Source organism: Hypomesus nipponensis, chromosome 8 (genome assembly GCF_054491055.1).
Source record: "Hypomesus nipponensis isolate SF chromosome 8, ASM5449105v1, whole genome shotgun sequence".
In the NCBI taxonomy this organism is placed as follows: Eukaryota; Metazoa; Chordata; class Actinopteri; order Osmeriformes; family Osmeridae; genus Hypomesus; species Hypomesus nipponensis.
Genome location: NC_140368.1, coordinates 13,137,501 through 13,147,642, shown reverse-complemented (window position 1 = coordinate 13,147,642; position 10,142 = coordinate 13,137,501). Strand labels below are relative to the sequence as shown.

General features: G+C 45.1%; 1 protein-coding gene across 2 annotated transcripts in view; it reads left to right on the top strand.

The window, feature by feature from the left end:
• Positions 1-2,586: 2,586 nt before the first annotated feature.
• Positions 2,587-10,142, top strand: part of snx7 (sorting nexin 7) — a 15,505-nt gene continuing 7,949 nt past the window's right edge. The window contains exons 1-8 of one of the 2 annotated variants that reach the window (XM_084703840.1): positions 2,587-2,821; positions 3,922-4,125; positions 4,290-4,400; positions 5,097-5,261; positions 6,075-6,273; positions 6,905-7,107; positions 7,337-7,423; positions 9,049-9,150. In XM_084703840.1, the coding sequence (XP_084559966.1) occupies positions 2,705-2,821; positions 3,922-4,125; positions 4,290-4,400; positions 5,097-5,261; positions 6,075-6,273; positions 6,905-7,107; positions 7,337-7,423; positions 9,049-9,150 (1,188 nt within the window). In that variant the 5' untranslated portion in view covers positions 2,587-2,704. The remainder of the gene's footprint in view (positions 2,822-3,921; positions 4,126-4,289; positions 4,401-5,096; positions 5,262-6,074; positions 6,274-6,904; positions 7,108-7,336; positions 7,424-9,048; positions 9,151-10,142) is intronic. The other variant, XM_084703841.1, reaches the window with a different exon arrangement.

Below are 10,142 nucleotides of genomic sequence, written 5' to 3'. Positions count from 1 at the left end.
TTAGCGGTAGCAGTCGTGCAGTTAGTAGGCAATTTCCGAAAGCAGGGAGATCCAACAACAGTTAGAGAGACAGAAAGAGTAAGAGAGAGGGAGAGAGGGAGAGGGAGAGTGAGAGTGAGAGAGAAAGAGAGAGAGAGAGAGAGAGAGAGAGAGAGAGAGAGAGAGAGAGAGAGAGAGAGAGAGGGAGAGAGAGAGAGAGGGAGAGAGAAAGGGAGAGAGAGAGAGAGAGAGAGAGAGAGAGAGAGAGAGAGAGAGAGAGAGAGAGGAGAGAGAGAGAGAGAGAGAGAGAGAGAGAGAGAGAGAGAGAGAGAGAGAGAGAGAAATGGCATTGGGGGAAAAACACACACACACCAGCATAAGAGTTTGGCCGTAATTGTCTGTAATGCTTTCTGTGTTATCCATTTTAGACACACCGCAGAAGAAAAACAGCAGCAATCCATTTTTTTCCCATTCTTTTTCTTTTAGACACTCTGTTTGGTCACACTAATGGGGCTGACAGTGCGCAAATGCAATTTGAAAGAGCTGATCTATGTAAGCCATTGTTTGGGTGGTGGTGGTGGGGTTGTAATGCTAATCTAATGATTAACTGCTACTGATGGAGCTGTTTTTGCTTTGGAGAACAGCTTGGCCTGGAGAGCTGTGGTTGTACTGGACAGGTTTTGACTTGGGGCTAAGGAGAGTGTGGTGCTATGCCAGGAGAGTTAGAGGATTTACTTAATGAGTGGGCAGTGTGCCCTGAATTAGCATCTTAGCATCGCTTGCACAGAGACAGGGCGACAGACAATCACGCCAGTACTGGCCACTGTCTCAGACCAGATTTAGTGTTCGCTATTTGACTGATCGTCTTCAAGTTTTGTGTTAACTCCGAGGTTATTTAAGGCCATATTGGTGCGACCCTTTCTTGGTGTTTGTACAAAATAACCTTTATCAAAAAGGTAAGGAATGCACAAAGGCATTCTTCTACAGTATTTCAGTTAAGCGTGACCTGTTTTTTCAGTATAATAAAAAAAGCCATTTATATATATATAAATATTCCGATTTATTGGCTTGCATGACATCATCTACAGAAGACAGATGTTCTTTGTCATGGAAATGAAACACACAAAGTCTCAACATAAGCTTTAAATCAATCAGAAAGACAAATTCATATGAAATGGCAGAGAGATAATATGATTGTGGTAGCAAGTGACCTTTCTTGGCATTCTGTGCTTTAGCGTTCTACACTTCCACACAGACAAACCCTGACCTTTGTAGAATCATTATAAAGCTCTCTAATCTGAATGGCTGACGAATGTGGCCTTCCCCCAGTTGGTTGAAGGAAAAGGATATGGTAATATCAGCATTTCAAGGACTTCCTGTATGCAGATATTGGTGTCTGGACCGACACTGAACATATTATTATCCTGTGCTTTAAGATATATCCGGACGAGGCTTGAAGATGCTTTTTTTTCTTCACATTTTCCATCAGTATGGCAATAGATGGGTTATGGTGGAAATCTTAGTGTTGTTTGTGAAAGCAGGGAAGGAAATCCATTATTGGATCCTTCAGGATATCCAAGCCAATGCTAGTCCTGCAAAATAAGACTTTTTCTGACAGGCTTTTTAAAGAAAAACAGACTGACTTTTCACATTTGAAAGGCTTTTACTAGTGAGTGGAAATAGAGCTAGTAAACACGAGGCTAACGTAGATGGTTTGAAAACAAGTGAATAATCACCTCATTGATTATCTTATCTTGACTTAGCATTCAAGATATTGGCTTGATAGGTCATCAGTATTGATTATTTAGCTCAGCTGCCATTGGGAATGAAGGTATTGAGGTAATCATGGAAACATTCCAGATACTAATGATATTTGCAAATGCAAACTGAAATATTTCACTTGTGTTGTTATAGCATTTTAGGGTTATCTACAATGTAACACATTTCCTCACTCCATGTAATCTTAATATGTGAAAGATTATTTTGAAACGTATTCGATAAATACAGTCGAAATATTATTATAAAACGTGTATTGCTTGTCTAGCAAACAATCATGAGACATGAATGCACAATTAACTGTATGTGTTGTGTGCATGGCATGTTATACTGTGCAACAGTGACATCTTTTGGCTATACACATGCCCAGTTTGTGCTGTGGTAGGCTAAGGACAAAAGTATGTTTTTATAATGTCTGACCTCTAACCGCACAGGGTATCAAGAAAGGCCACTTCTCTACAACGCGACGTCAAAAAATACCCATCAGTCGTCAATACAATTGTCAACGATATATGCGCCACATGATAATAATAATAATTATTATTAGCCTATTATTTTAATTTATAACTCACTCTACATTCTGAATCTCTGAGTGCCACAGTACATCGTAAAAAGCCTACTTAAAAACAAACTATAATAAAATACATGTAAAAAGTATCAAACTATTCTGATTCTCAAAATAACCATATTGCAATATTATTTTATTAATACTGGCGAAATAACCCCTATAATCACCCCATACGACAATACATAATCTTGAGAACCAAACCCGACCACATTTTCCAACTTCCTTGTCCACAGTGCTTCCGTTTATGCGTAGACTCGATGCGCAGTTAAAGTCCACCTCTGAAGTTTTTTTGTGTGTTTTTTTTTGTTTTTCAACCCTCCGCTCATGAGGTTCATAGGCTAGCTACGTTGACAGTACAGGCTATTATACATCTGGACAGCAATGAGTGCGGCTATAGGCGAACCGGCTATTATCTCCAATACTCAAACAATACCAGCCGACATCTCTGGACAGATGTTGGATCTTGACGAAGACGATGACTTAGAAGTGTTCAGCAAGGTAAAAAAAAAAGGCGATTAAAAACTTTGAAAGTTAGCCAGTGCTCTTGTTGACTAATGTTTGGATGGAATTCTTGCTACGTGGAAAGTTTTGACTCCGTGCGCAAATAGTGCATCGATGTCCAACATCCTTTGAAGAAGTAGGACTGCTTCCCTGTCCTATTCTGTATCTATAACTGACATCCAGCAGGCAGTAAATATAATGGGGAGAGCTGCGCATCTTAAAAATTGGGTTTTATCTGAATTATTAAGTTAGTCCAATAGTTTTCGGCTTATTTTCCCACTGGCTCACACAGACACGACAAGAAATCAAAGTTCAGTAGATCAGGTGCCTTCTGTCATTCATAGCCTGACTTGCATCGCGTGGTTTTGATCTACCTTTTTAAGAATAGCTTACCTGTCAAACGTCAATAAACCCCTTCGATCGGTTCATCAAGTCTTAAAGTCAGGAACTTTACAGTTTACAAGTGACCTGTTTACGTTTGACAAAAAATCCCGAGATTCATTTAATTTATTTCCCACTTGTAACGACTCCGAATAGACTTGTTACATTTGATCTGTGCCTGTTCACTATTGTTTAGTCGGTTAGGGGAGCGGCGCTCGGCATTCTGCTGACTAGGCAGCTACACTAGCTTAACAGTTTGTTATAGCAGGAAGCCTTCATGAAAGAACAGTAATACATGTTGCTCTGGATATACAAGGACGCAGTTCTGTTTAAAGTCGTTTGCATACGTATTTGTCTGTTTGGCAGGCTGCATGGTTTGAATGTGACGTCTAGAGACAGCTCGCTAACACAATTTGTAGGTGTATTTGGCATGACGTTCTGCTTGTTTTGATTTGCACAGTAGTGGGGAGTTTAACGTTGTTCTTCTGACATTGCTTTAACACCGGCATTCTGAAAACATAGAAAGATATGCTGCATGTTATGTCGTTGTCACTTGATCACAACATGGTCTGCCATGAAAACACAACTATATAATAATGCTTTACCGCACGAGGGACAATTTGACTACATTTGTGTAGCAGGTGTCTGTTCTCCAGTAAATGAATGAAGCATTCAGATGAGACCAGTTCACGCCTACTTCATTGTCTCTTGTGTAGGATGTCACTGTGACAGAGGGAAGGGCCATCAACCCATCCATGCAGACTTCACCAGGCTCCATGGTCAACCAGTACAAGTTTGAGGAGGAGGAGGAGGAGGAAGAGGAGGGGCTTGACACAAAAGACCTCTTTATCACCGTGGACAACCCAGAGAGTCATGTGACCGCCGTAGAGACGTTCATCACCTACAGAGTTCTGACAAAGGTGAGGAATGTTTTGATGTCGAGTGGGTGTCTATTCACAATTCCAATGTAGGTCGCGTGTCTGTCATGGTAGAATTTTTTGAATTGGCAAAGAGAAAAGTTATCCTCTTGTGGTGACTGCTGCGCGTCTTAATGTGCGTCCATATCCTCTTCCTTTTCCCGCAGACTACCCGCAGCGAGTTTGACTCCAGCGAGTATGAAGTTCGCCGGCGATACCAAGACTTCCTGTGGCTCAAAAGCAAGCTCGAAGAGACCCATCCAACACTCATTGTTCATGTGGGTAGACAGTCACACCTGACACAAATATATATATATATATATATTTTTTTTATATGTATATAAAAAAGTTATATTCTTTGGAACTTTTCTCAAGACTGTTTTTTAATGCTTCTTTCACACCTGCAAACTCATGTCGTGTGCGGATGTAGAAGACCTACGGTACTTAGGAATGGACCCAATGCTAGATTCCTCAAGGATCACAATGACTCCTGCTTATAGACTTGTTGCTTTTGTTGCTTAGTGGTAACTGATTTAAACTGTTGTACTCGCTGCAAAATATTTTATTTTATTTGTATTATTTTACAGGTACACTTGCACTTATAGCGATTCATGTTGTTTAATTGTAACTTGCTTAACTACATGCTCTTATGGTTCTTCCTTTTGGCACTTATTTTTGGCTGTTCACAATATGTGCTTCATGTTTTGGCTACCTGCAATGTTTTGGGCAATCTTGTTGTTATTATCAGTGACCTATGCACTTTGTAAAGCTCTCTCTTGGAAGTCGCTTTGGATAAAAGCGTCTGCTAAATGAACAAATGTAAATGTAATGTAAGACCTGGTCTAGCCCCCAAAACTGAAGCCTGAGGTAGCCCGTGCTTGTCGTCAGGCCTCAGGCAGGTGTAATCGGCACCCAGGTGTGGTTGCCCAACCACCTCTGCTACACACCTTTATCTCCTTGTATCCTATCCTCAGCCACTTCCAGAGAAGTTTGTGATGAAGGGGATGGTGGAGAGGTTCAACAATGACTTCATCGACACACGGAGGAAGGCTCTCCACAAGTTCCTGAACCGCGTGTCCGACCACCCTATCCTGTCCTGCAGCGACGACTTCAAAGTCTTCCTCACGGCACAGGCCTGGGTAAGTGCACTGTAAAAGGCGTGCACGCACCGGCAAGCATTTCACCTAAAAAAATGTGATTCGGTTTATGCGGTAACGTACGGATGTGAAAAGGGTTTTTCGGGTTTTTCATTTTTGAGAAGCCAAACTATTTCACATGGGACTCTCACAACCTCTCAAGTTCTGTCACCTGTTTTCACACACACACACACGCACGCACACAAACACACTCACACGTACAATAGTCGTCCCTCTAACTGGCACCCAAATCTGATTACCGCTAGTATCCAGTTAGCGTAATAGTATAATAAGGCCTGGACTTGAGCATGAATGCTCTCCTTGTGTCTCAAAGCCCAGAAACAGGACCATGACTTCTTGCTACAGTACAGCGTCTAAAGAGGATTAGGGTAACAGCAGCAAATTCAACTGAAACAGCAATTGTTGTATTGACGTTATGCCTTGGTACCAACGAGTAGGAAATGTAACCAGTCACATTTAGTCTGGCGTGTGTTGTTCCTGGCCCTTGTTGGTGTCAAAACAGCTTGAAGAAGACAGGATATGTCAAGGAATGGTATAACCTGTTGTAATCCATGCAACTGGATGGAATGTACACATAACCGTCCTTGCGCAAACAACAATACTTTCATATACTTCCAAGGAAAACATATATCGTCGCCAGACAAAATCCCAGTTTTCTGCAAAGCCCCAAGTCACACGTTTAGGATGTCAAGTCTGTCTCTTACAAGTCCACCTGTGAGTGAACAAACGACTGCTCCATTTGTGATCCCCCCCCCCCCTCCTCCCATACACACACACACACACACACACATACAGGAGCTGACGTCCCATAAGAAGCAGGGTCCCGGGTTCCTCAGCAGGATGGGGGACACGGTAAGGGCGCTGTCCAACTCCGTCAGGGGCGTGAAGAACCGACCGGAGGAGTTTGCGGCCATGCAGGAGTACGTGGATGCCTTCAGCCAGAAGATCTCGTCCCTGGACAAGGTCACTCAGAGGATTGTCAAAGAACAGAAGGGTACAGCACGCGCACACGTTTTGCACGCACGTGTACACAAACAACAGACTGGCGTACAGTGCGGGTCACCATCAGCAAGAAACGAAAGCCAACTCCTGATAGGTGTGTGAGAGGGAGAGAGCAAGCGAGAGAGATACAAAGAGAGACATACAGAGAGAGATACACAGAGAGATGCACAGAGAGATGCACAGAGAGATGCACAGAGAGATGCACAGAGAGACATACAGAGAGACATACAGAGAGAGATACACAGAGAGATACACAGAGAGATGCACAGAGAGATGCACAGAGAGATACACAGAGAGATACACAGAGAGACATACAGAGAGACATACAGAGAGAGATACACAGAGAGATACACAGAGAGATGCACAGAGAGATGCACAGAGAGATGCACAGAGAGATACACAGAGAGATACACAGAGAGATGCACAGAGAGATGCACAGAGAGATGCACAGAGAGATGCACAGAGAGATGCACAGAGAGATGCACAGAGAGATACACAGAGAGATACAGAAAGAGAGGGAGAGAGCGAGACATACATAGACAGGGAGAAAGAGAGAGAGAGAGACACATGGGCCTCCCGAAAGGTGGCATTGTGGGTAACAGAGTATCCTGCCTGTCTCCCAGAGTACCTGGAGGAGCTGAAGGAATGCGCCCCCACCTACACCCTGTGGTCCGGCTCGGAGGAGGAGCAGCTCGCCGTACCCCTGAAGGGTGTGGCCGGCTGTCTGGAGCGCTGCTGTCAGGAGTCGGACCAGCAGCTCCACCACCTCTCCGAGGTCCTAGTGCCCACCCTGCACGAGTATGTGCTGTGCGCCGAAGGTCTCAAGGTAAACCAACCTGAACCGGTTGAGCAGCATGTGCAACCAAACGCACCCCACGTAGCCCCCGAGGCCGTAAAAAACGAGAACAAAGTGGAGAATATGGCGAGGTCAACCTGGACGTAGCCTGGTTTATGAGGCCAGGCTACAGACTTCGGCAACAGGCCGAGGCGGAGGTTTTTTTGAAAGAAACCGTCCTCAACCGGTGCGTGCTGTGCGTGTTGATGTTGCCCTTCAGGCCGTTCTGAGGAGACGAGACCACATCCAGGCCGAGTTCGAAGCCAAAAGCGAGGCCCTGGCCACAAAGAAGGTGGACAGAGAAGCAGTAAGTACAATATTGACACTTTTCTTCCCAGCCACCCGCCCGCCCACCACCGACACACCCCCCCGCCCCCCCCTTCTCCTCTCCACCTCCCTCTCATCCGTCCTTCCCTCCCTGTAAGCCTTCAGATTCCTCTGCTTCCAGGCAATTTCCCAGAGATTAGGAGTAATAAAGAAGCATACAGCCAACGAGTGTCTGCTTTCATTTCCAAGAGAGCGGCCTGAAGACTGAGGAGGGAAACGGGCCATATTGGAAGCGGCTCGACTTGGAGGATTATCGAAATATCGGGCGCTCTCGCAGGAAGTCCGTCTTGAGCTTCTTCACACAGCGCAGGAAGTTGGGGTGTAAACAGTATTACATTGCAGAGCCCCGGCTAATAACGCACTCATGGAATTCTTTCTATCGACAACTTGAAATGTCGTTGCCGCCCACTGGCAATATAGCCGCGGTTCGATCGTTGTAAGGGAGAGTGAACCAGGCGTACAACATTTTGGAAAAAAATGAAAAAAAACATAAGATGTTTGGTTATTAATTCTTTTGCAGGGAAAGGGCTTTGGAGATTGAATGCAAATGTTTCTGTTTTTTTTTTAAGCTTCCCTCTTACCAATCATGCGTCTCCCTGATAATTCTAATGAGAACGAGAATTGAGGCATTCACCTGCGCTCTCCCACCCGGAACAATGGCCTCCTAATGGCCTTGGGAGTCTGAATGGCTCAGTCGCCGTTTGTCCCTCAGAGCAGACGAGGCCGGCAATTCAAATCCACGGTCTCTATGGCAGCTCTGCACTACTCTGCTAATGGACGAGGAAGTGTCAAAGCTGGGCCATTGTGTCCCTGCTCGGCATGTCCCCTTCATTAAGACTGAGGAGAGGGGACACCTGGGCACTGGCTCTCTCTGCTTTGTATGAGCACGTGTTGCACAGTGTATCGTGCTAGTTAATGAGGACAGGACATGAGGCAATGGAACCCTGAAATTGCATGTTTTTTTTTTTTACATGAGCTCGTGTGCTAGTGATGTCTTGTACATGCCCCTAAATCTAGGTTTATGTCCATAAAACACCTTTTATACCACACTGTTTTTCAGTTATTGTGGTCCATATTTGGAAGTGTGACTAAGGTACCAGAGTAGATCAATGACAGAAATACTGAACTCCACATACTGTCACAAGCAAAAGAACTGTGACACCTGCTAACTGTTAGCATTGTGCAAGTTGGGCCAATGTGAAAAGTAGGGTCAGAAGGCAGTCTTAGGAATTCCAACTGAACATGTCAAGTTGACACCCATGTAGTCCTTACCTCGGTATGACAGTTCCATGACAACTGGTGTTAAAGTGTCTGAATTACCTGTTGTTAACATAAACCTAAAAACAAGTCAACATAAACTGTTGCTAAATCACAGGTCAACAATGTCTCTCGCATCATGGAAATTCGCCTTAAAATCACCTGGTTAATACAAGTGGTTGCTGGAATGTGGGAAAAGATGACTTTGCAGTTTGGCAGGCTAAATAAGGACCTGCCCCCAGTACTCGCTGACTCGAGCATTCCCGCCCGTTGCCAGCTGACCCGTGTACTGCACAGTACTTCCTGGTTACTGACTCCTGTGCTTCCTGTGTTGTCATGTGACTGGAGGAGAGTGGCGACCAGGGGACAGCGTGGGGCAGTCTGCTGGGCAGGAACCCAGAGCAGGTCCGCCAGCAGAGGCAGGAGAGGCTGGGAGGGGAGATCGATCAGGTACCCAGGCTGGCCCTCAGACTCAACTCTGACCTCTGTCATGCCGTGTGAAGCTTGGAAAGTGCTGCCGTTTGTCATTGCTCTCGCTGCTAACCCGTAACGTTGGTTCTGGCTTTGGCATGGCCAACATGTTGGCATTTTGAAGCTGTGTATGTGGCCTGACTCTAACAATTGCTGCTATAGTGGTTTGCATTGTCGGCAACCAAGAACCAATCCGTGTCAGGCTAGTTTTGAATGTTACTAGAGGGAATATTAGAGGTTTGTATTGTATAAGAACTCTTCATGTTGTCATTTGTAGGAGTGTTGTCATTTTCAGTTTAGCCAGAAGATGGCAGTGATGCTGCGGTCAGGAGACTCAGTCACACAGTAAAGCAGGACGGTCATGCATAAGTGAGGGTCGTTCGTAGAGCTTTCCCTGAAGTCTAACAATTTGACTTATCATGGAAAACCTTCTTTGTTGTTGGAACAAATGTCTGTGTGTGTGTGTGTTTCTAATGATGTGTCCCCTTGTTGTAGTAGTCAGTCACAGCCAGCAGTCACAGAGCAAAGCCCCCATCCCAGCCAGCCCAGTTCCACTCTACGGAGTCTGATAATCAGCCCCCCCACACACGCACACACGCACACACTTATAGACATTAACATGCGCACAAACAACAGCCACACACACGCACACACAAACTTCCTGAGTCCCGCATCGATCGCCACCAACTTAGGATGAGACCGGTGGTGCCAACAACAGCCGACCCTCATCAGCCTGCCTGTCAATACTCCCAATCTCCTGCCCAGCCTTGCATATCTGAGCAACTCTAATCTGACACCACCACCTCCCTCGGGAAAGCAGTGGAGCCTTACTTTCTCTCTCTTTCTATTTCAGTCTCTCTCTTTCTCACTCTTTTTTTTTGGGGGGGGGGGGGGGGGCTCTCTTTCTCTGGTCTCTTTCTTTCTCTTTTCTGTCTCCCTCTCTCTCTCTCTCTGTTTCTTTCTCTGTCTCT